Raw genomic sequence first — 22,658 nt, 5'->3', positions numbered from 1 at the left:
TTTCCTCCTGATGTATGTTTTCTGTGTGATGATCGCAGGCTGGACTACAGCGGACCCTCCAGAGAGTTTTTCTTCCTGGTGTCCCGAGAACTGTTCAACCCGTACTACGGCCTGTTTGAGTACTCGGCCAACGACACGTACACGGTCCAGATCAGCCCCATGTCGGCCTTCGTAGACAACCACCACGAATGGTGACCTTTCAATATGTCTGTCTAATGTACCTTTGTTGACGTTGTCCTGCTGCCGTGGCGACTGTTAAGCGTCCGTCTCGTCCGCTCCGACTGTCGATTCCCAAAATAGAAGTCGTCGGCGAGTTGATGTGTGGAAATTTGGATCAGCGATTTGTGGCTCGGCAGTCAAATCTCAAGTCTCAGTGAGGATGTTGGGAGGGATGATGAGACGGGAGAATCATAGTATGAAGATACAACATAAAGTCGAGTCCTCGGGGGTTTTATTGTAAACCTAGTGGCGCTGATCAAACTGAAGAATGCCAAGTCCATACTTCTGTTCTGGTCGAGGCGATCTGTCTGATGTTAGAGGACTCGCCAGGAGAGAAACTCCTGCTGCTGTCTCAGTCGGTCTGTGCTACAGACTTCACTGTTATTCCCACAGTAAACAGTCTCACCATCTGGTGCGTCTTCAGTTGGAACGTGAACGTCAGATTTCCCTTTAAATACGCACTCGAAACACAAAAACTAACTTGTTTATCTGCTGAAAGTAGATTAAATCTGTTAAGTTGACAGAAATCTCCTCCATCTGTTTCTCAAACGTCTGATCTGAGCAATCATGTGAATTTGAATTCTTCTGTGTTTCTGCGTCCAGGTTTCGCTTCAGTGGGCGGATCCTGGGCCTGGCCCTGGTCCACCAGTACCTGCTGGATGCCTTCTTCACCCGACCCTTCTACAAGGGTCTTCTTCGCATGTGAGTCCCCCGAGCCTGCTCGCTCCCCTCTGATTTCCTACTCCACGCCGGCCTGCAGGGCTCTTCATTCAGATCCCCCTCACTGCCTCCGTAGGACTGAGAATCTAAGTGTCTCAGTCAGAGCTGGCAGCAGCAGCAGCGCCTTATTAATAGCTTTGTCCAAACAACCACAAACCCAGCCAACGGTGTGCATGGAGGACAGATGTTTATGTAACAATCAGGGGTCGTAACCTCTCCAGATGGATCCAAGCGTTTACTTCACAAATAGAAAAACAAATCACACACAGTAGTTTTTAACAAAGTCAAATATTTAAAGGAGTCATAACCTGGTTTTATACGTATCCAGCCCCCCTTGGATCGCTTTGGATCAATTCGTAAAACTTATTAGAAAAAAAAAAAAAAAATTTTAATCAAACATTGAGCTTGTTCTGACCCTTTTTCGTACCGCGATTTTATCACGCGAGATTACGCGCGAGGTTTTGACTGGTCCGGATGTGCATTGTATAATATGTAATGAGGCGCGCGTTGATTCGCCGCAGGAAGGACAGAGCCGGGGGGGCTTGCCTGCATGCAGACTCCAAAACATAAACAGCCCCCTGTCATGGCGCACACACTAAATGACGAACCTTACGGAATTCAGGCATTTATGTACGAACCAGAGTCGGAACCCGAACCGGAGAGTGAAGAGCCAGAGACGGTTGAAGAGACACGTTTACAGCAGGACGTCAGGTAGCGGACGGGGCGGGGTTGGGTGGTGAAAGAGGGGTGGGCTTATGCAAGTAGCCTCCACGGTGACGTCACCGAAGGCGCAGAATCAAAATCTCGTGCTTTAGGAATGCACACCCTTGTGTGCTATTCCTGTTCGGAAAAAGAGCAGAAGCGAAAAAACGGCGCCACTTTCAAACTCCAGCCTTTCAGGCAAGTTTCAACTGAGGTCAAACACAGATATGCATGTTTTAACAAGAGAAATTGCGATTTCCTGGTGATGACTCCTTTAATGCTGCATTACAGGGAAATGGTGCTACACTATAACTTAAAAAACGATTCATCATCAATTTCATTTTTTTTTCTGTGTATAAAAAGTAATCAAGGTAATTTACAGATTCACCAAAATGTAAAAAATCCAAGCTAAGCAGCAGTAAGTGTTTATTTCAGCTATTTATATGCTATCATCATCACATTAAAAGGTCTGAGTTTAGCATTTCCATTATCTATTAGCAGAATTTGAATATAGTACTGACGGCGCTGATTTAATCACTTGAGACTAAGAGGCTTTCTTGTCTCCATGGGATTCTCCTGCAAGCATCACTCTGTCTCATATGTTACTGTGTGAGAGGGCAGCTCGGCTAGTTAGCGGTTGGTTGATGAGTAAGGAAGCGTTGACCCCTTGGCACGCTGTGGTGACCTCCTGCAGCCCGTGTGACCTGAGTGACCTGGAGTTCCTGGATGAGGAGTTCCACCAGAGCCTGCAGTGGATGAAGGACAACGACATCGAAGACATGTTGGACCTCACCTTCACCGTCAACGAGGAGGTCTTTGGACAGGTGTGTGTGTGTGTGTGTGTGTGTGTGTGTGTGTGTGTGTGTGTGTGTGTGTGTGTGTGTGTGTGTGTGTGTGTGTGTGTGTGTGTGTGTGTGTGTGTGTGTGTGTGTGTGTGTGTGTGTGTGTGTGTGTGTGTGTTTTCTCCTATTTGTTAATGAGACCTGGTGAAACATCTCGGTACTGAAGCGTCTCTCTCTGCAGATCACGGAGCGAGAGCTGAAGCCGGGCGGGGCTGGAATCCCCGTGTCGGAGAAGAACAAGAAGGAGTACATCGAGCGGATGGTGAAATGGCGTATCGAGCGAGGCGTGGCCCAGCAGACGGAGAGCCTGGTCCGAGGCTTCTATGAGGTAGGAGTTATTAATGATAGCACATGAGGACATACATTTCATACGTAGGGATGGGACGATAGTGTGAACTTGTGTTTTATATCATCTTATTTAAGATTAAATAACAGAAGTTGACTAAACAAAACAGATGTGTCTATCCACAACACAAATATCTTTTTGTTTCTTCAGTACCTGTAAGGGAAGAGTGGCTCCAGTATGTTGCACTGCCTCTTTAAGAGGTCTGAATCATATTTTGTTCATTTTCGGGTCAATCGTGACGTTGACATATCGTCCCACGCTTCCAGGATTGTTGATCAATACCGATGATGCAGCGTGGTTACGTCATGGCATCGGGTGCTCAGAATGACTAATACAAACTCAATAACCCGGGAGTGTCCTTCCAGCCGACACGCCGACTGACAGCTGACATGTTGGTGGATGACGTTGCTGTGAACGTGTCACTATATACAGCTGCTCAGGCCTGCCGAGAACCTTTGGATGTGATCTAAGTGTCGGTTCAGAGCAGTGTGTGTGTGCAGTGTTTCTGTGAAACATTGCATGATAAATAACAGTGTAGATCTGTATAAGAAGCTGCTGGCAGCTCGTAGCTCACAGCTTTGGATGCATCTCCTCATCCTAACGCTGCTGCAGTCCGTCGCCCAGCAGGCTGACAGAGTTTACGAGCCTCGCTCCGCTGAACAAATCAAATACATTTACCGTAAACAAGCTGGTGGAAACTTCCCACAACAATGTTTATCCTGCTGCCGTGTGCGTGTTTACCTCCACGCTGAGGATCTCCAGTCTCCTCCTGCTATGTGATAAATGAATGGGCCGTCCCATGTGTGTGTGTGGTCGTTTAGGTGGTGGATGTGCGGCTGGTGTCGGTGTTTGATGCCAGGGAGCTGGAGCTGGTGATAGCAGGCACGGCAGAGATCGACCTGGCGGACTGGAGGAACAACACGGAGTACAGAGGAGGTACGTGGAGCTGGAGGGGGGCGGTGACTGATCTCCAACATGAAGCTGCAGGTGTGCAGCAGGAAACTTAGCAGTAAGATTAGATGAACCCTCAGCGGGACGAGGTCGGTTAATAATACGTCAGTTATTTCATTTTTCATTTTAATTTCACAAATGGTTCAAACTCGACCTGGATTTTAAATATCAAATCATTGAAATATTCTACTCCCTGTGATCATTGCTCATCTTACTATGAAATAAATGGTGATTGTTGAGTTTAACAACTGTATTAAGCTTCACAGTAATCTGCAGATTACGACGAGCTCTTGAAGGTTTGGGGGAGTTATTTCCATTTAATTATTGTGATATTTTATTGTGCAAGCGCCAGTGTCCAAAGCGTTTAGAAGAGATCCCATTAAAAGGCTTTTTAAAGGGTCTGGCCAGTCGGTGGAGGAGCCAGCAGCAGGGAGACGGGAGAGCTCAAACCGACAGTCGGCCATGACTCAGTGTGAAGCTCTTTTAATAGAGGAATCGACTGGGAGGGACGGATTAAACATTAAACAGCCCGTTCAACCAAATCACAGGAGGAGGAACGGTGGAGACGGAGGCAGGAAGACGATGAGGAGGGGACGGAGGGGACGGAGGCCATGTTTGTTATTCTTCTGACTCATGCACCATCATCGTCTTATCTCCCTGCAGGTTACCATGACAACCACATAGTGATTCGCTGGTTCTGGGCAGCTGTGGAGAGGTTCAACAACGAGCAGAGGCTGAGGCTGCTGCAGGTACGGCACGCGCCGGTGACCGCCATGCACGCAGGCCGCCCCCGTGTGGCGGGCCGGGGGCGCTGCAGGCGCTGCAGAGGCGTCACACATCACAGATGCACTCTGGGCTTTGAGCTTTGAGCTGGCTGGTGTGGCATGTTGGTCCAATCTTGCTTACATGTAACTAGATTATCGATTTGCATGCAATTTCAAAGTCAGAGAATTCTCATTTTAAGTGAGAATACTTGGTTTGAATTCATATTAAATATAAAGAGTCAGAAATACTAACCATGGTTAAAGAAGCTGCTTTCATGCCTTGACCTGTGTGGCCTTCTTCTCTCTAGTTCGTGACGGGCACCTCGAGTATCCCCTACGAGGGATTCGCTGCTCTCCGGGGGAGTAACGGACCCCGCAGGTTCTGTGTGGAGAAGTGGGGGAAAATCACCTCCTTACCCAGGTAGGATGCCTGACGGGAGGCCTGTGTAGCCTTTAGCTTCACCCACATTCATATTTTATACCTTCCCTTGCTAAATTAAATATTGATTGTCACGCCACGCTAAAACCGTTATGAAAGATGGCCTCAATAGGTTACGAAGGTGCGTTTTGCACGTCAGAGTTTTTGGTATTTTTCCATTGCAATCAACGGAGTGCCGACCGCTGCCGACAGTCAGCACCTCCGAGTCTGAGGCGGCGGTTTTCTGTCAGGAAACGGTTGATTGCGCCCTCCAGGGCGAGTGAGTCACGGCCCCCGAAGCAAGGGTTCAAATATGTCTGGGTCTCGTTCGTGAGGGTGAGATGGAGACGCTGTGATGTCAGCAGTGATGCAGACCGTTGTGGTCCAGACCAGATTAGTTTCTGCTGTATGGCGGCGAGGATGGAGACGCTCCGTCACATGAAAGGGGGCCAGCTGATCAGGATTGGTGCCTCCCGTCAGAGGTTTTTCAGGGAGAGTCCATCTGGTAAGAGGCCCCCGGGTAGACCACTAGAGGGATTCTGTATCTCGGCTGGTCTAGGACAATTTAGGATTCCCAGGAAGATCTGGAAAACTTAGCTGGGGAGAGAAACGCTAAGAATACTTGAGCTTAATGGATGAAAATGGATGGAATCAACAAACTAATGGGAACAATATGTCATCTTATAGGAAACACAGAAAACACCAAACCTGAAAACTAGAGCCCAGTTTAAAAATACAGCATACAAAAATACATGTTTTATTTATGCTTCATTTATGCATGATGATTAATGTATGTCATTTTTAGATCTTTTTATTTTACTATTATTATTACCGTTGTCAAGAATATAGAAAAGTGATTTTAGTGTGTTTGAGTGCCTTTTTTCAGAGTTTTAAGCGTATTCCGGTGATTATCCAGATAATATCGTGAAACGCAATTATTCCATCCGTGATTTAATGTTCTCTTTCGATATTCCCACCTTTACTTTATCAGCACATCATCTATTAAAGCTATGATACATTTCAGACGTCAGATCTCGTACATTAAAGGCATCACCTGATCTGATTTCTATCTACCATTTGAACTATTTCTCTTTCCACTATGTATTAGTAAATGTTCTTTTTTATTGAAAAGCAACAAAAGTATCTTATATCGTGTCGTAAACTGACAACAGATATATTTATTTATATTTATAATGTTGTACATCCATCTGGTGATCTGTGTGTGTGTGTGTGTGTGTGTGTGTGTGTGTGTGTGTGTGTGTGTGTGTGTGTGTGTGTGTGTGTGTCTGTCTCCACAGGGCTCACACTTGCTTTAACCGTCTGGACCTCCCCCCTTACCCGTCCTTCTCCATGCTCTACGAGAAGCTGGTCACGGCTGTGGAGGAGACGAGCACCTTCGGTTTGGAGTAATCAGAGAGAACAATCTGGGAGGACACGGAAACTAAAACTAATATCCTCAAATGGCAACTAACCCCCCCACCCCCTTCCCCGTTGGACGACTGCTGTTTATTTCTTCAGATTTTTATTTTGTCACTCGGCGAGCTCTCAGACTCCGGCTCTCCGCCTTCCTCTCAGGTATCTCACAGCAGTCAGTCGAGTGGAACACGTTCTGGAAGGAAGGTGGAGAATCAGAGCTGGACGGTTCTCTTGTTGTCCAAGTAACCTTTTGTTCACTGAGCCACATGTGTGCTTTATCTCTTCAGTTAAAGGCCTTGTTTGCTGGATTTCTAGCACCTCCCTCCTCCTCCTCCCCCCCCACTCTCCCCTCTGGACCTCTAAACTGTGTCCTTTCTGCACTGAGGCTGCAACCTTATGAACTATAACACACAACGACATGGGACATTTTCTTTTCTATCAATGGTGCAAACCAATGCCCCCCCCTGAAGATTTTATATCGTTGGGAGAAAGGTACATTTTAGACGTAGAACTGGACACGCAGATGAAAGTACTAACCTGCATACAAACAGGTCTAATACTGAAAACTGGTCTGGACGGTTGCGACCGCTGACTCAGCTGGACGATGAGTCACAGCTCATCGGTCACCCACTGTGATAAGCAGGTTCTGGTCTGGACTGTTACCCTCAACAGTGCGACGTCGATGCTCTTACTAAGGCGAATATGTGAAGACGCACCTGAGACACGCAGCACACGACAAACCCGTGTACGACGTTACAGCGTCGGCCTGGATCCACACATTCATCACGAGTCTGCTCAGAAGTCCTCCTGGCCCTCGCCATGCCCTCCCCCGCCCCGTGAAAGTGATGAATGTACCAAATAAGGGACTGAATGTAGGAAGCAACTCTGTTTGGGCCTCTGAGGGAAGAGGAGGCTGGAGGTGGAGGGAAAGGAAGCGTGGACGCCGTTGCTTTGAGGAAGGAGGACGCGCTTTAGTCCGGATTCGGCCTCGTCGGCTGAAAGACGCTACCCAGGGTACCGGGTCTACCCGGGGTACCTGGTCTACCTGGGAACTTGGTCTACCCGGGTACCTGGTCTACGGGGTGCATTAGTGGGACCTTTTTAGTGCCTCTTGGGTTTTCCTGACCATAAAGTGAAATTTCATAAGGGAAGCTATTTTATTCCCTTGTAAAAATAATAATAATAATCCATGTGTCCCACAAATAAAAGATGGTGAAACTTGAGGAGGGTTTAAATCCCCTAAAATGGGGAAATATCAACACAAGGGGGCAGTATAGATGTGCTGTCATCACGGAGCAAAGAAATCGGTGACTTCCTTCCTTTTTGTGAACGACCCGACCGGGTGTGATGGCGACGTTGTCGGGGGCAACGAGCACCGGCCTGCACGGCCGTACGGATATTATTACACGGTAGAACTTTTTGGCATACAAGTCCATGCCGGGCAATAGTTTTTGTCTTGAAAAGCATGTGATAAAACATTTCTATAACTCTTTAAGTGCACGACCCCAAAAAAAAACAACCGAGGACCCTTTCACTCAGTCTCTCACACACACACACACACACACACATACACACCTTTTCGTTTTCTATGGGGTGCATGCAAGATTACACCTACTGTACAGAGTCCTGTTGGAGCTACACCACAGGGGGTCTGGAATGGTGCCAGAGCCCCACATGTGATGTGAAATGTGGAGGCAGGCTGTCACATCCCAGCCCCCCCTCCCAGTGCCCCCCAAGTCCAATACTGCATGCGGGATCTTCCCGGTCAGCTCTGTGAGCTGTGCTGGGGCAGAAAACCCCCTAGATGGCGTTGTGTTATAGCTCGATATTGCATGCTGAAATAGTGCAACACACTGTCCTTACTAGCTTTCTTTTGCATGAGGATACTGCTATCCATTCAGAGAGAGGGGGGGGGTCAGGTGGCCTTATGGCCTTACACTCACCTGTCATACCTAGAGTGTCAGGTGGGAACAAGGTGTGTGTGTGTGGGGGGGGGCTAAGGTCACCTGGGTTTTGGCTGCTGGAACGGACGGCGTGTGAATGCGATAGTATTGTTTTCTCTATGACAGTGTCATGGCGAGTATCTCGGCGGCATGCTCAAAACAACTCTCCGTCGTCACGGCGACGACGGCTGTGATCCATAGGGCTGTTTTGATTTTGTGAAACGTGAGAGCACATGTTCGTGTTTGTCCTCTTTGTATATAAATGTGTATGTTTCGTCTGTCCTGTTGTGTGTACAAATATATATATATATATGTGTATATATATATGTGTATATATATATGTGTGTATATATATATATATATATATTTGCACCGAATGTACCAAAGGTTTGGGGCTTGCAAAGTCAACCATTAGGGCCTGCTCTCTGTTTCTGTCTAACAAAACACGTCCCACTCACACTCACCTTTACAGACCATCACCTTGTCGGGGATGTACGCTCACCGGGGGAGGGGGGGGGAGGGGGAGGGGAGGGGGGGTCTGCTGCAGAAGATGGATCACTTCACATCCAGACGAAGAAGTCGTCTCCTCCTCGTACATTTCTGACAGGACACGTCCGGTTTTCAGACTTCCACTCTATGCAAAGCTCCTGTACGTGTGTCTCCATTTCACCCTGATGATTGTAATAAAAGACAACAAATGGCAAATTTTGATCGATGACATGTGACCCTTATTTATCTTTTGCAACAGTTGACAAGTGAAATGATGAAACTTCTCATCTTTATACAACGCTATACTACCTCTGCTTCCTTAAACATCCTCTCATAGACCCAGAGCTCTCATCTTTTACAGACAGATTTGAAAAAAAGATTAAATAAATGCAACTAATTGTACACAAATATATTTAAAAAGAAAATATCAGATTAAGACTACCGCTATACAGACTTCATTCATTTGTATTGTGGTTTTTATTGCAGATGTTAATGTACACAAACTGTGAACACAGCTTATTTCTGACGAAGGAAAGACTCATAAGTTGAGTTATTACCAAGTAATGAAATAAAATGACAACAATAGTTACTCAAACATTCAACTAATCTCATAATTTAGGTTTTTTTTTAATCTCCCAAACTCGATGCAGCGTTTCAGAATTATGACTGATCATTTTAAATTGTTAAGTGTATGAGGAAACTTATTCAAAAGATATTAAGTCATAATTGTGAGATTTTAAGAAATAATTTGATTGAATTAATTTTGTCACATGAAGAGGTGGGAAGTACAAATATACATTTTTGAGTATTTTTTATTATTTTTTACTTTACTGACTTTAAAACAATTATCTTTATTCTCCTCACATTTTCAAAAAAGGCTCGTTACTTTAGTTTTAATGCATTTGAGGTGAATCCATTATTTATTGTTAATATGATGATATATCCATTTAGTCTTTGTAAAAAACAGCCAGTAGAAACGTCCTTCATAGGGATACTTTATAGTACTTTTTCCACTTTTATTCGAGTATGAAATATATACAATTGTACTTCTATTTCCGACCTGCAATTAATATGAATTGATATTATATTTAATTATTTGTTTCGGTCATTGCTGAACTCCTGTGAGCTGTGTGGTTACCTGTCTACGTATTTAGGGAGTAAATGATTACAGCTTACACACCTGTTACTTTAAAACTTTCAAAGAAGCTCTCTTCTCTTTTTTTTCAAACACAACAAGAATGCGCATGCGCCAAGTCGTGACGTGTCGACAAAGTGTCAAACAGAAGGATGTGAAAAAGAAAGATGATCGAAAACTCCGTAGACGCAGTCACCGAGCTGTTTAGTCCTGGTCCGCATCGGTAGTCCGGGTCCTAGTAGCACCGGAATCCGCCTTGGGGGGTCGATCTTACGGACTAGCCGCTCCTCTGCCGGGCAGGAGGGAGGGGTGTCGGTTTAACTCACTTTTGAAGCCGCGACATTGACCGTTGAGCTAACTTTAGTTAGCGACCGTTGAGCTAACCGGAGTCGGTGCGCGCGAGCGGCTAAAGTGAACGGCTGCGCGCGAGCGGCTAAAGTGAACGGCAGCCGGCTAACTTAACATGCAGCGACCCGCCGCGGAGCCGGAAGTGAAGCCGCTAGTTCAGCCTCGTTAAGTTAGTCCCGACCTGCCTCCTCTTGTTCGGCGTCCAGCGGAGCTTCCAGCCGGGTAGCTGGACCAGCAGGACCGCAGACCGTAAACGGGACCCCGTCGGAGGGGTGGGGGGAGCGGGGACGGAGACGATGTCTCGGCGGCGGCTGGACAGTCGCAGCGGGCTCGCGGCGGGGCTCCTCGGGGAGATCCAGACCCCGATCTGCACGGAGCCGATGGAGAGCGTGTACGAGGTCACCGGGGAGCTCGGGAGGTGAGTCCGACTGATGGGGCTGTTGTCCCGGGGCAACAGAGAGGGAGAGACGGGGGGGAGACTGAGGGTCTCTCCTCCTCCGGGGGGATTCATAGGGATGTCGTTCATGTTAAAGCGGGTTGTTAATAGAGTCTACCTGGAGGATAAGACCACACTATACAGATTATACATCACATTAAAGTTAATTATTATCCGACGATCCTCAGGTTATCAATGATTCAACATGTTTATGTACTGCAGCAATGCACGGAATACTCAAGTCTCCGGGCAAAGTACAAGTACACGAGTCACATATAAAGTTAAAATAAATTAGAAATAAATGCAACAGCAAGTCTGAGACTCAAACATGGCATCACATTCACCTCAATGATTGATTTTAGTTATTTATATGTCATAGTTGTACTGTTGTATTTGTATATTTTATGTTTTACCTATCAAAGCTGATTAATGGAAATTAATTTACTTCCTGTTTAAAATGTTGTGTAATCACGTGGAAATGTTTATCATTGGTTTGGTTAATTTTATTTAAAGAAATATATTGTCGACAATAGACGGTACATTCTGCAGCATCATCATGATGATTGCCTAAAGAAAAAAAAGACAATGGTTTCACTAAATTTAGATTTAGACATTAAACATGAGACTAACTGCCACACGGATACCAACATTTAATAGGAAAATGAAGCCTTTTTCTAATCTAACCAATTACACTGATTATATGTCTTATATGTTCAAGCCTGCGTTGTCTGTTTGCACACGTGAAAGGCACGGCCAGGTCTGGCGTGCACTCGCTGACTCTACCTGCATGTGGACTCTGTACTCTGACCTGTAGCCACTGTAAACACAGGAGACCTGAATATCGTGCTCACAAGTACACATGTCATGTGTTTGGCACCGTGTGTGTGTGTGTGTGTGTCTGTGTGTGTGCTCGCCATGGCAACAGCTGACAGTTGATGATGGCATCCTGAGATCTCTGAGGTGTGTTTGAAGTGATGTGTCATGCAGCGCTTTATAATGTGATTTCCAAATAGGAGGCAGGAAACGTCACATGTAGAAACCACAGGGTAGAAAGAAGAAACGCTACTTCGGCTTATTTCTGTGTGATTTGTCAAAACGGGAAGTTCTGTGGAGCAATTCTTTAAAGAACACGATGAGAACAATTCTAGTTCCACTTTTAACCCTTTTCTAACGTTGGTGCAACATCAACTTTGACCTTTTTCACAACGCAGGACTTCTGTTTCGCTGTGTTTACCTGTTTCTTTGTCGTCAGTATTTTCTACGTTAGCATTGGTTGAAATGTTGAAATGCTTCGGCAACGGTAAAACAACTCTAGTGTTTTAGCTCATTGTTTTGGTTTTACTGAACGTTTATTTGTGGTTGAGTCTCAGACTTTCTCCTCGACCCTTGTTGGCAGCGACGGGACGATAAATGATTTTACCGCTGATCACGATAACAAAAAAACTTGCAACAAGTTACAAAAAGTAACTCTAGCTTGCTATCATAGTAGAGAAGTGAAAAATAGACCCCAAATTAAAACATATATTTAGGTTTGAAGGATGTCAACTAGAAAATAAGTGATAATAAAATGACATTTTAAGAGTTTCAAGCATATTTTGATGATTATCGGGATAATATCTAGAATAGCAATTATTTTCGGCTGAATATTTGTGACATTTTCATACAGCTAAAACATAACCCCTGATAAAACAGTGTGTTTACCTGTCCAGCATCAAACCAGCGTCATGGCAACGAGCGTGTTGGCATAGCAGCTAGCACGCTAAAGAGTCGGGGGTGTTTGGTGTCGACAGAAGCAAACTACAGAGTGTGAAAGTTTAATTTAAAAGTAAATGTTCAACATAATACACTGTGTTTCTACATCTGTAGCCTTTCTAATCTTTTCCTCCCCTCGTCACCCAACGTTGCTCAATGCAGTTGATCAACTTCATAGGTGGAATGAGTTAACTACTCACGAGGAGTGTTCTTCAGCCCATAAAAGCTGTTTTTATAATGTCAACGTGCTTCGTCAGGAGAAAACAAGCCCTCACGACATCTCAGTACGTTCAGACTACAATTACATTTTTATTTTTTAGATGTTATTAACAAGAGGCGTGGCGTCTGAAAGGTGTGGGCATTTACTGGTTAGGTAACAACAACAACTAACTACTGAGTTGCATTGTGGGAATTATAGGATCCAGCAGTTTGAGCTCATTAGACGTAAAGTCAGAATATCTCTGCCTCTCTGTCGCTTCTTATTTGAACTTTCTGTGTTTTTAATCCGTTTGAAAGCTTTTCTGGAGTGAATTTCTGGAACGCTCCTTTAATAACCCCATAATTATGGATTATTAAATTGCTAATTTAGGTTAAGATACCACAGGAAGTCATGCATTTATTCAACATGATGTAAAATACTTGTTATAACACTCAAACTGTATAAAGTATGAGGTTAGTTTAGTTGCCATTGTTCTATTCTTTGAGAGAAGTCCTTCTGAGACCTGCAGTCATTGTTCTGGGCTGCTTGTAATGTGGTTATTTTGGGTTTAAATGGTTTTCAGTTGTGCCAGTGATTGCGAGGCCCTGTGGAGACGTGTTTCCACTTATTGGATATGATATCAGCTGATTTTTAATTTTCTTGCTAGTGAGGTTAAAGTAGGACAAGTTCTCAGGACAATGTGAGAATCATTTAACCGGAGATAACCCTTCAGGTTCATTCTTCTACCAACACCTTATTCTTCTCATCCTGTCTGTCTGAATGTACCTGTCTCACCTTCTGGCTGTCTCGGCGTCTTTAAGCCCGAGTCTGCTCTGATTTGCTTTCCGGTGGTTCCCCAGTCGTGGGCTCTAATGATCCTGCATGTGAAGAGGAGCCAAATCTGAGTACTGGCTGGTTGAATCACGTCTTCTGATCTATTTCAGTTCGCGGTTTGGTGGGCGGACATGTTTTTTTTATTTTTTTTTATTCTGTACTGTTGGATTGTTGCTTTTCAGCTGCTTGTATCACTAGCAATAATTAATTAAATAATCCTGGGAGTATACGGTATATTAATTAATTAATGTATTTTATTTTGACGCTATCTTGGAAATATGTTTGGACACATGGTGGTCTGAGTTATTGTTTGCGGTTTTTAAACACAGAATTCCGGATTTTGACGCCTCATCCTACTGTGGCCTGCCTGCTCTCTCTGTGTCTATGCCTAGCCTGCTTATTGGCTGGACGTGACACCCCGAGGTGGGGACCAAACACCCACAAGGGTCCCCAACACAAGAGAGGGACTTAAGTGATTATTAACAGGGATTCTGTTTGAGGGAATTATTGCATATTTGACCTTTTTAACATACAACAATGAAATGTTTCCTCATTAACGTCCCCTCTAATCAAGGGTACATCAGCTGTGATTTTCCATGCAGAAACCTTTATTGTGAAAGGTGCATTATGTGTCATACATTGGAAAGCAAAGAGAATGGTAGCTCTTCTAATGGAAGGAATCAATCACATCATTTTGGGGATTTGTTTCATGATTTATTTAAATGAAGCTGGTCTCTGAGTGAAAGGCGGGCCCCTTAACCACATGTCCACTTCCTGCTTCCCAGGGGGAAGTTCGCCGTGGTGAAGCGCTGCGTGGAGAAGGCCACGGGCAAAGTGTTCGCTGCCAAGTTCCTACGGAAGAGGAGGCGGGGCCGCGACTGCCGGGCGGAGGTCATTCACGAGATGGCCGTCCTGGAGATGGCCCACAACAACGCCCGGGTGGTCAACCTGCACACGGCCTACGAGACGGACCACGACATCGTCCTGCTGCTGGAATAGTGAGTTCACAACACGCCATATTCCCACCGCCCCTTCCCCCGGCGGACGCCGGCTGAGTGTTTCTACCACAAACACGCAGCAGCACGGTGTTGACGGCTGAAGTCCTGTTTGTCCACTCCCAAGCAGCTGCTCATGGCTTTTTTAATGTCATTCTTTGTAACAGGTTAAGCAGCATTTTCACTATCGTGTCCTGTCCTCTTGACCTTTGGTGTTGGAGACTGTTTCCTTCTCTGACATCTTGTGTTCTTTGTATCATCCAAACAGAAACTAGCAGGGATTTGAATCTCTGTGCTTTTCTGACCGCACCTTCTTTTTTCTTTAACACGTGTCGTTGGCGACACTTTTTAATTGGACTTGAACGCCTGGCTTTGTTGATGTGACGCTGCCTGGACGGCTCACACAGGGCCACCTGGGAAGTTGAATAACCTGAAATGTAATCAAATCAGGTGAACTTTGTACTCGTCCACCGTTTCAGGGCTTTGTGTCAACTTTGGCAGACGCTTTCCACCGACATGGCTTTACAGTGAGTAAGCAGAAAGGGAGGCTGCTCGCTTGCTCAATAACACTTTGCAGAGACTTGTAGGATCCAAACCAGCGGCCCTCTGGCTGTGGGTGAAAACCACCGGGCCCAGTACAGTTCACTGCTGTTGCTCATGTTGTCCAATGGCATACGTTTGTTGTGTATTTACCGTGTTTGTTTCCTCCCAGTGCGGCCGGTGGAGAGATATTTGACCACTGCGTGTCTGACGAGCTGCTGCCCGAGGCCCAGATCACCCGTCTGATCAGGCAAACCCTGGAGGGAGTCCACCACCTCCACCAGAGCAACGTGGTGCACTTAGACCTGAAGGTCTGCACACACACACACACACACACACACACACACACACACACACACACACACACAATGACATGCACAAGAGTAGCCGGAGTCCACGCAATCTATTTTTACTTCGCCACAAACATCCCCCTTAAGTGCTCGGCTGTGTATTCCCTTTTTTAGAGAAGTTGTGCACACAAAACCCCAATTTCCTGTTTTCATGCCACAGTTGAGCCTAGAAGGAGGATCATGTGTGGTAGCAGAAGGCTGAGCTCGTGGCAAAGTGGGAAAGCACAGCGTGAAACGGCTGATTCTTCAGTCACAGGAGGATCCCCACATATTCTATATATTCTATATAAAGTTCACTGGGCTGAGAGCTTCATTATGTATTCAGCCTACAGAAGGTGCTGATTGGTGCTGAAGCACGTCGCTGCATGTTCTCCTCAGAATGATGCAATGATTTAATAACGGCCGTGTTTACACAGTGTCATGTGGTCAATATATCGCTGCACTTAAACCAATAATCAGGTAAAAGAAAGGTAAACACCTCTCCCCTCGAGGGAAACACATGATTGTTGAGTCGATGTTCAAAAGGCGACGTGAGTTACGTAATGCTGTGATGTGATTGGAGTTTGGAGCCCAGGTTTAAAGGTACCTGGTCTTATCTAGTCCTACGTGATGTTCACCCTGCCTTGTCTCTCTCAGCCTCAGAACATCCTCCTGACCGGCCTGTCTCCGCCGGGAGACATAAAGATCGTAGACTTCGGCCTGGCGCGCAGGCTGGGCGCCGTCGGAGAGCTCAGAGAGATTCTTGGCACACCTGAGTATGTGGGTAAGGTGATGTGCATGAAACACGCTTTCATTACTCAGAGTACAGCAGACAGCATCATCCATCATCCAAAGCCACACTAAAGATCAAAACCCTCCTGGAGGGAAATGTGAAGAGAAAAATGCTTTGGTGAAACACTCATGAATAACCAGTTAGTGGAGACGTGGGGAAATAAAGACAACACAAAGTGTAAAAGCATGCAGGACATTCCAGGCAGACATCCCTACACTATACATGACGACTCTTCTTCCACGTCTCCATGCAGCTCCTGAGATCCTGAACTACGAGCCCATCACCACGGCCACGGACCTTTGGTGAGTCCATCTCACAGAAACTCCCAGCGATCCCAAAGTAAAGGTGGTTTGAACGCTGAAGTGATTTGTGGATGAAAGTGAGCCGTCGGCAGCGTGAAGCCACAGACCACAAAGTAGCTCAGCAGAAGCTAATGGCTGTTTACAGTCGGGGTAATTATGTTAATGGTCACCTTTGTGGTGGCCGGAATGATGAAAGCAGGACTTAATGATGTCTACTGTTCTCAGGAGCGTGGGCGTCATCGCCTACATGCTGGTGACGGGCGAGTCTCCGTTCGTCGGGGACGACAAGCAGGAGACGTACCTGAACGTGTCCCAGGTCAACGTGGACTACAGCAGGGAGACCTTCTCCAGGGTCTCCGAGCTGGCCGTGGACTTCATCCGCAAGCTGCTGGTCAAGACGCCAGAGTGAGTAAAAAAAACCTCAGACTCACCTCAGACCCTCAGACTCACCTCAGACTCCCCTCAGACCCTCAGACTCACCTCAGACTCACCTCAGACTCCCCTCAGACCCTCAGACTCCCCTCAGACTCCCCTCTGACCCTCAGACTCACCTCAGACTCCCCTCTGACCCTCAGACTCACCTCAGACTCACCTCAGACCCTCAGACCCTCAGACTCCCCTCAGACTCACCTCAGACCCTCAGACTCCCCTCAGACCCTCAGACTCCCCTCAGACTCACCTCAGACTCACCTCAGACCCACCTCAGACTCACCTCAGACTCAACTCAGACTCAACTCAGACTCACCTCTGACTCCCCTCAGACCCTCAGACTCACCTCAGACTCACCTCAGACCCTCAGACTCCCCTCAGACTCACCTCAGACTCACCTCAGACCCTCAGACTCACCTCAGACCCTCAGACCCACCTCAGACCCTCAGACTCACCTCTGACTCCCCTCAGACCCTCAGACTCACCTCAGACCCTCAGACTCACCTCAGATTTGACTGATGGGGTCACCGTTCTTGAACTGGGTCCAGTATTGAGTGCTGAACAGGTGGTCGCCCCGGGCAACATCCTCCCCGTCCGTGTGCGGTCCCTCAAAGAGCTTCTTCTTGCCTCTGACAGTCTCAGATGAAGATGAGTGTCTGATAACATGGTGGAAAGCACCTACAGAGATATCACATGACATGGCAGCAAACAGTGAAAGAGAAACTTTGATTGGTCTGTTGGGTTCTTTCACACTTAGGATCTGAGTCTGTCGGTGGCAAAAAGCAGCTCTTTTATTGGCTCGTTGAAGCATCGCATCACAGCCCGTGTAACGGCCTCAACACTGGACCGATTTCTACGTAGCTGACAGAAACAACGTGGTGAATTAGTGTGGAGGGCTGCTGGAGCTGCAGCGTCGTGACTGTTGGTGTTTAACGTGGCTGCTCCTCCCGCAGGGACCGGCCCAGCGCCGCCGAGTGCATGAGTCACCCCTGGCTGTGGCAGCTCTGCCTGAGCCCCGAACCCGCCGCCAGCCGCGCCGTCCGCGAGAGGAGCTGCGGCGCCAAGTGGGCCGCCCCGCTCGACTACCCCGAAGACAAGGAGAACTTCCTGGACTCGCCACACTCGCACGCCAAAAAGATCCGCATCGACGAGGAGCGGCCCGGAGACGGGGACTTCTGAAGAAGCAGCGTGAAAACTGGGGAGGGATTGAAGTGTGAGGCTCCTCCCCCGTGAGCTTTTAAATTCTTTTAAGCCTCCTGTCACCACTCAAAATACTTGGTTTATATTTCACTCATTTTGCAAAATTCCACCACTCAAACCAAAGATAACCAGCTACATTTGGAGGTCTATCACTGATCCACCGCTGTCTAAATAGTGTGATATTTGTACAGTATGTCTGAATTAACCCGAAGTATTTAATACCTTTTCCATGTCGGTATCTCTGGTGTTTCCACGGCGCTGCGTCTGGTTGCCGTAGCGATAAAGGGCAAATCTATGCAATACCTCTCCTGTATTTCAATTCCTCAAGAAGCCTCGAAGACGCCACCGGCGCTCCGCCTTAAGGTCGAAGTTCAGTTTGTTTGCATGCTGAAGAGGATCAGCTGGACAGCACGGCATTATGGGAAACCTTTTTGACTCTTTAGGGCTTGGTGTGTGTCCTTCAGGCTCTAACTGAACGGTTGTGAAACAGGCTGCTGTGGTGCCTTCGCTGCCCCTCGTCACTCCCACGTCTAAGCTGTTAAATTCCAGCCGAGCGTCTTACATTCCTGCTGTGTTTGCCTTCCCCTCACGTTTCTACATCCGCCGTCAAAAACCCAGGCTCCTAAACTTCCCTCAGGGTGTTTTGTTTTAGATCAAACTCATTTTAATAACTCCACAGAACGCCGTTCATGTAACCAGTCATGATATTCATGGCGTCTCTAGTGAGATGGAAACTGAAAAGCGTACGGTGACTCATGCGGCGCCACGCCCGTACTCACCCGGTGATTTCCTCTTCGTCAGCCGGAAGAGGACAAACTTCAGCACTTACTCCAGGGTCACCGGGGTCAACGCCGTTCAGTGTCCTTCACTTAGAGAGCTCCCGTCGGCTCACGCTGCCTCAAACATCCCTGTTGTTTCCTTCATCTCAGGGCATGCTGCTCACTCTGCTCACTTTGTTGTTTCTCCATGTTATCCTCATAGGCCTACTACTATTATTATTATTATTATTATTATTATTTATGTGCTGGACTTATACTTTATGTTTGTGTAAATAATGTGCTCATGTGTCTTATAAGGAGGGGTGATTATGGTGCGAGAGGATGTTATTTAAAATAAGGGCTGTCACGGTGTAACGGATAATTCCTGTAAGTGTTGGACTGGGAGGTCGTGTTGGACTGGGAGGTCGTACTGGTTCGGAGGTCAGACTGGGAAGTAAAGGGAGAGAAGCGTTGTGAAGGTGAAGTTTGATGGTTTGTTGAATTGAATGTGAGACTTCCTCCTGTAAGTTGTGATGTTGAGGGTAAAGAAAGGTAGATATGAAAGGTTGTTGATGAGGAAGTGATTTGGGATGAGGTGCTATCGCTCTGAAGCTCCAGTTAAACATTCCTGTTTGTTGTTCCGAGGTGCCAAACCGAGTAACATGGTGTTGTGTTGTTGTCGTCACCGGCTGGTACAATGGCCTTTATGTAGTGTGAGACGGGCGTCTACCAGCCACCGCCACGCTCTCATCTGTGCCGTCATCCTGACTGACACTGAAACACGTTCATCTCCACGTGTCGTCAGCGTTTTATCCACACAGCTGGAGCATTTCTCCGTCTGATGGCGGCCGTGAGCTCGAGAGAAGTCGCAGCATCTCTTGTGCTTCTGTAAAAGCAAATAAGCTTGAATCTGACGTCGTTTTAAGAGTATTTCTCATAGCTTTTTAAATAATCTCTCGTTTGACACAGGAAGTTTCTCAAGCTCAGCTGTACAACTGTACTTCCTCTTTGCTGTTCAGCATCGGTTTAAAGACTGGTGTCGTAACCTCGTTCTGCAGTGATGTCATCTCACCGTCACGTGAACGCGACCTTCGCTCAGACCAAGCACAAGCAACTCGACGTTTCACACATCTTTATTTTGCATTTTATACCTTCTTTGTTTGTTTTAATGTATGAGCATTCTGATTGCATCTGAAATGAAAAGAAAACCACATAATCTTTTATTGTATTCTGATCAACTGCAGGCTAATATGTAGGCATCACAAAGCAAACTGGAAACGCTCATTAAAGGTTGTAGAAAATACCTGCTAGTTGATGTTTCTTTGTTGTTCTGGAGGAGAATGCTTCCTCTCTCCACACTGCTGCCACCTGCTGGTTCCAGAGCGTTAAGACACTCTACATAGAGACACTGCTGTAGATGTATTTATACACCGGGAAGAGAATGAGTTGTTCACTATATTTAGAATCCGTTCATCACTTTAACTTGCTGTCACAAAGCCTTGGTGTTTTTAAAGGTTGGTCCACATCGCTTGGTCCCGGTGGTCCAGCCGGTTCCGGTGGTCCGGCCGGTTCCTCACAGCGATGCTCAGGTCAGAGAACTCACTGTGGTTCAACCCGACCAAGGCTGGGACCACGAAAACTAATCCAGACAGAATGAGACCATCCCAATCTGACCACATGAGTCATTCAGCTGATGATGTTTTATATGAACCATAAGGTCATGTGATTAATCAATGCTTACATCTTATTTTAACTGACCCGTCCAAGACGACCTGAATATCATGTGTTAAACTCGTAACTGCTGTTGTTAAAGTCACAACAAATATTACTTTTTAACATACTTTACGATGACTTTTTCCGACATACTTAACTATGATTTTTTTCGCCTCACAGCAAATGGCACGCGGGTTCGAATCCCGGGTCGGGTTCCTTCTGTGAGGAGTTCACATATTCTCCCGTGTGACTTTCTTCCTGACTTTTTCTGACATTCTAAACTATGACCTTTTCCCTGACGTTTTATTAGAGTATGTCGGAAAAAGCCAGGGTGATGTCGGGGATCTCACTGCCGGGTGACGAAGCGCCCTCCCGGCGTCGGACAGAGCGGCTCGTGTTTGCCGTCGCTGTCCGGCCGTCACGTGAACACTTCGCTGTGGGCTCGACTTCATTGTGTGAACGTCTATTGTGCTCCGTGGCCTCCAGCAGCTCCGTGGCCTCCGGCAGCTCCGTGGCCTCCGTGTGAGAGCTCGTTGCCTGAGCTCAGCTGGCCGTCACGCCGTCGTCCCGGAGAAGTGGAGCAGCAGTGACATCATCACCCAATGACATCATCACCTGTTTGCTCCATGTGACCGGTGACACTGAAGGACGCTGCAGGTTACAGTCAGACCAAAGCAAGCCAACGTTTCTCACACAAGTCTTTATTTAGCATTTTATACATATATGTTTTGGGATTGCTTCTGAAATGAACACTTGCTCAACACAAAACATATTTCATGTCCTTCTTGCAGGTTTTTAAACAGCGTAGCACACGCACGTATTAAACATAATGGAATGATTTGAAGTTACATTCAGCAGGATGAGTTACAGCCATCGGCAAAGTGCAAAGATGCTACAGAAGCGCCATCGTACAGAAATTAATAACATACTGAAACATTTTCACGGCATGTGCAGCGAGCAAGGACGTGCATTTTCACCCCAGAATAAAGTCATAGTATAGCATTCCAAATAAAATTGTTTAGCGAAAAAAAAACATAAAAAACAGAAAATAATAAGTCGAAAGAAGGCATAGCGTATTATTTGGTGATCGGATCACGGGATCAAACGGGATCAAACGGAAGGAATGAGGACAGAATCATGAAGTCTTTGTGACCTCGTCACCGGTCAGACATCCGAATACAATCAAGAATCACCGCTGAGACCAACCGATGAAGTCTGAACCAAAACGTTCAGGCATTCCGACATTCACACGTCTAAAACAAGTGCAGGTATAAACGTGATGCTTCAGCCAAACGTACATTAAAAGGGTGGGATGTGTAAGATCTGTCCTCATGCTACAACAAATACGGGGGGCAGCATTATACCGTTACGTCCCGGTCCCTAAAATCTACATCGACAGTTTTTACTTTGCAGCTTTAAAATCATGGCAGGAATTAAATTAACACAGATTAAGAGTCACAAAGACACACGAAAAAGTCATAGTATAGAATGTCGGAAAAAGTCAGTATAGAATGTCGGAAAAAGTCAAGAGAAAACGTCATAGTACAGAATTTCTGAAAAAAGTCAAGACAAAAGTCATTGTATATAATGTCGGAAAAAGTCATTGTATAGAATGTCGGAAAAAGTCATAATATAGAATGTCGGAAAAAGTCAAGAGAAAACGTCATAGTACAGAATTTCTGAAAAAGGTTGAAAAAAGTCATTGTATCGAATATCGGAAAAAGTAAAAAAAAGAAAATTAAAAAAAAAGTCGGAAAAAGTCATAATATAGAATGTCGGAAAAAGTCATAGTATAGAATGTCGGAAAAAGTCATAGTATAGAATGTCGGAAAAAGTCAAGACAAAAGTCATAGTATATAATGTCGGAAAAAGTCATTGTATAGAATGTCGGAAAAAGTCATAGTATAGAATGTCGGAAAAAGTCAGTATAGAATGTCGGAAAAAGTCAAGACAAAAGTCATAGTATATAATGTCGGAAAAAGTCATTGTATAGAATGTCGGAAAAAGTCATAATATAGAATGTCGGAAAAAGTCATAATATAGAATGTCGGAAAAAGTCAAGACAAAAGTCATAGTATATAATGT

At 46.0% G+C, this 22,658-nt stretch overlaps 3 protein-coding genes across 6 annotated transcripts in view; 2 read left to right on the top strand and 1 right to left on the bottom strand.

Annotated features, from left to right (window-relative positions):
* The window catches only part of hecw2a (HECT, C2 and WW domain containing E3 ubiquitin protein ligase 2a), a 34,120-nt gene extending 26,656 nt beyond the window's left edge, over window positions 1-7,464 (top strand). For all 4 annotated transcript variants that reach the window (XM_084022950.1, XM_084022948.1, XM_084022951.1 and 1 more), the window contains exons 23-30: window positions 39-191; window positions 823-921; window positions 2,336-2,465; window positions 2,665-2,811; window positions 3,651-3,765; window positions 4,444-4,529; window positions 4,853-4,965; window positions 6,261-7,464. In XM_084022950.1, the coding sequence (XP_083879076.1) occupies window positions 39-191; window positions 823-921; window positions 2,336-2,465; window positions 2,665-2,811; window positions 3,651-3,765; window positions 4,444-4,529; window positions 4,853-4,965; window positions 6,261-6,372 (955 nt within the window). In that variant the 3' untranslated portion in view covers window positions 6,373-7,464. The remainder of the gene's footprint in view (window positions 1-38; window positions 192-822; window positions 922-2,335; window positions 2,466-2,664; window positions 2,812-3,650; window positions 3,766-4,443; window positions 4,530-4,852; window positions 4,966-6,260) is intronic.
* Window positions 7,465-10,083: 2,619 nt separating this feature from the next.
* On the top strand, window positions 10,084-20,163 carry stk17b (serine/threonine kinase 17b (apoptosis-inducing)). The gene is made up of 7 exons (XM_084022991.1): window positions 10,084-10,711; window positions 14,300-14,512; window positions 15,222-15,360; window positions 16,036-16,162; window positions 16,425-16,473; window positions 16,699-16,878; window positions 17,856-20,163. The coding sequence occupies exons 1-7, from the start codon at window positions 10,590-10,592 to the stop codon at window positions 18,079-18,081; spliced, it is 1,056 nt and encodes a 351-aa protein (XP_083879117.1). The 5' UTR covers window positions 10,084-10,589; the 3' UTR covers window positions 18,082-20,163.
* A 1,240-nt stretch (window positions 20,164-21,403) lies between these two features.
* Window positions 21,404-22,658, bottom strand: part of cUnh2orf69 (chromosome Un C2orf69 homolog) — a 7,817-nt gene continuing 6,562 nt past the window's right edge. The window contains exon 3 of the mRNA XM_084022998.1: window positions 21,404-22,658. This exon is cut by the window's right edge and continues 1,213 nt beyond it. The gene's annotated coding sequence lies outside the window, so the exon portion shown is untranslated.

This window comes from Eutrigla gurnardus (genome assembly GCF_963514095.1).
Source record: "Eutrigla gurnardus genome assembly, chromosome: 12".
Classification (NCBI taxonomy): domain Eukaryota; kingdom Metazoa; phylum Chordata; class Actinopteri; order Perciformes; family Triglidae; genus Eutrigla; species Eutrigla gurnardus.
Note: the sequence above shows the minus strand (reverse complement) of the source record. Positions and strands in the feature narration are given on the sequence as shown.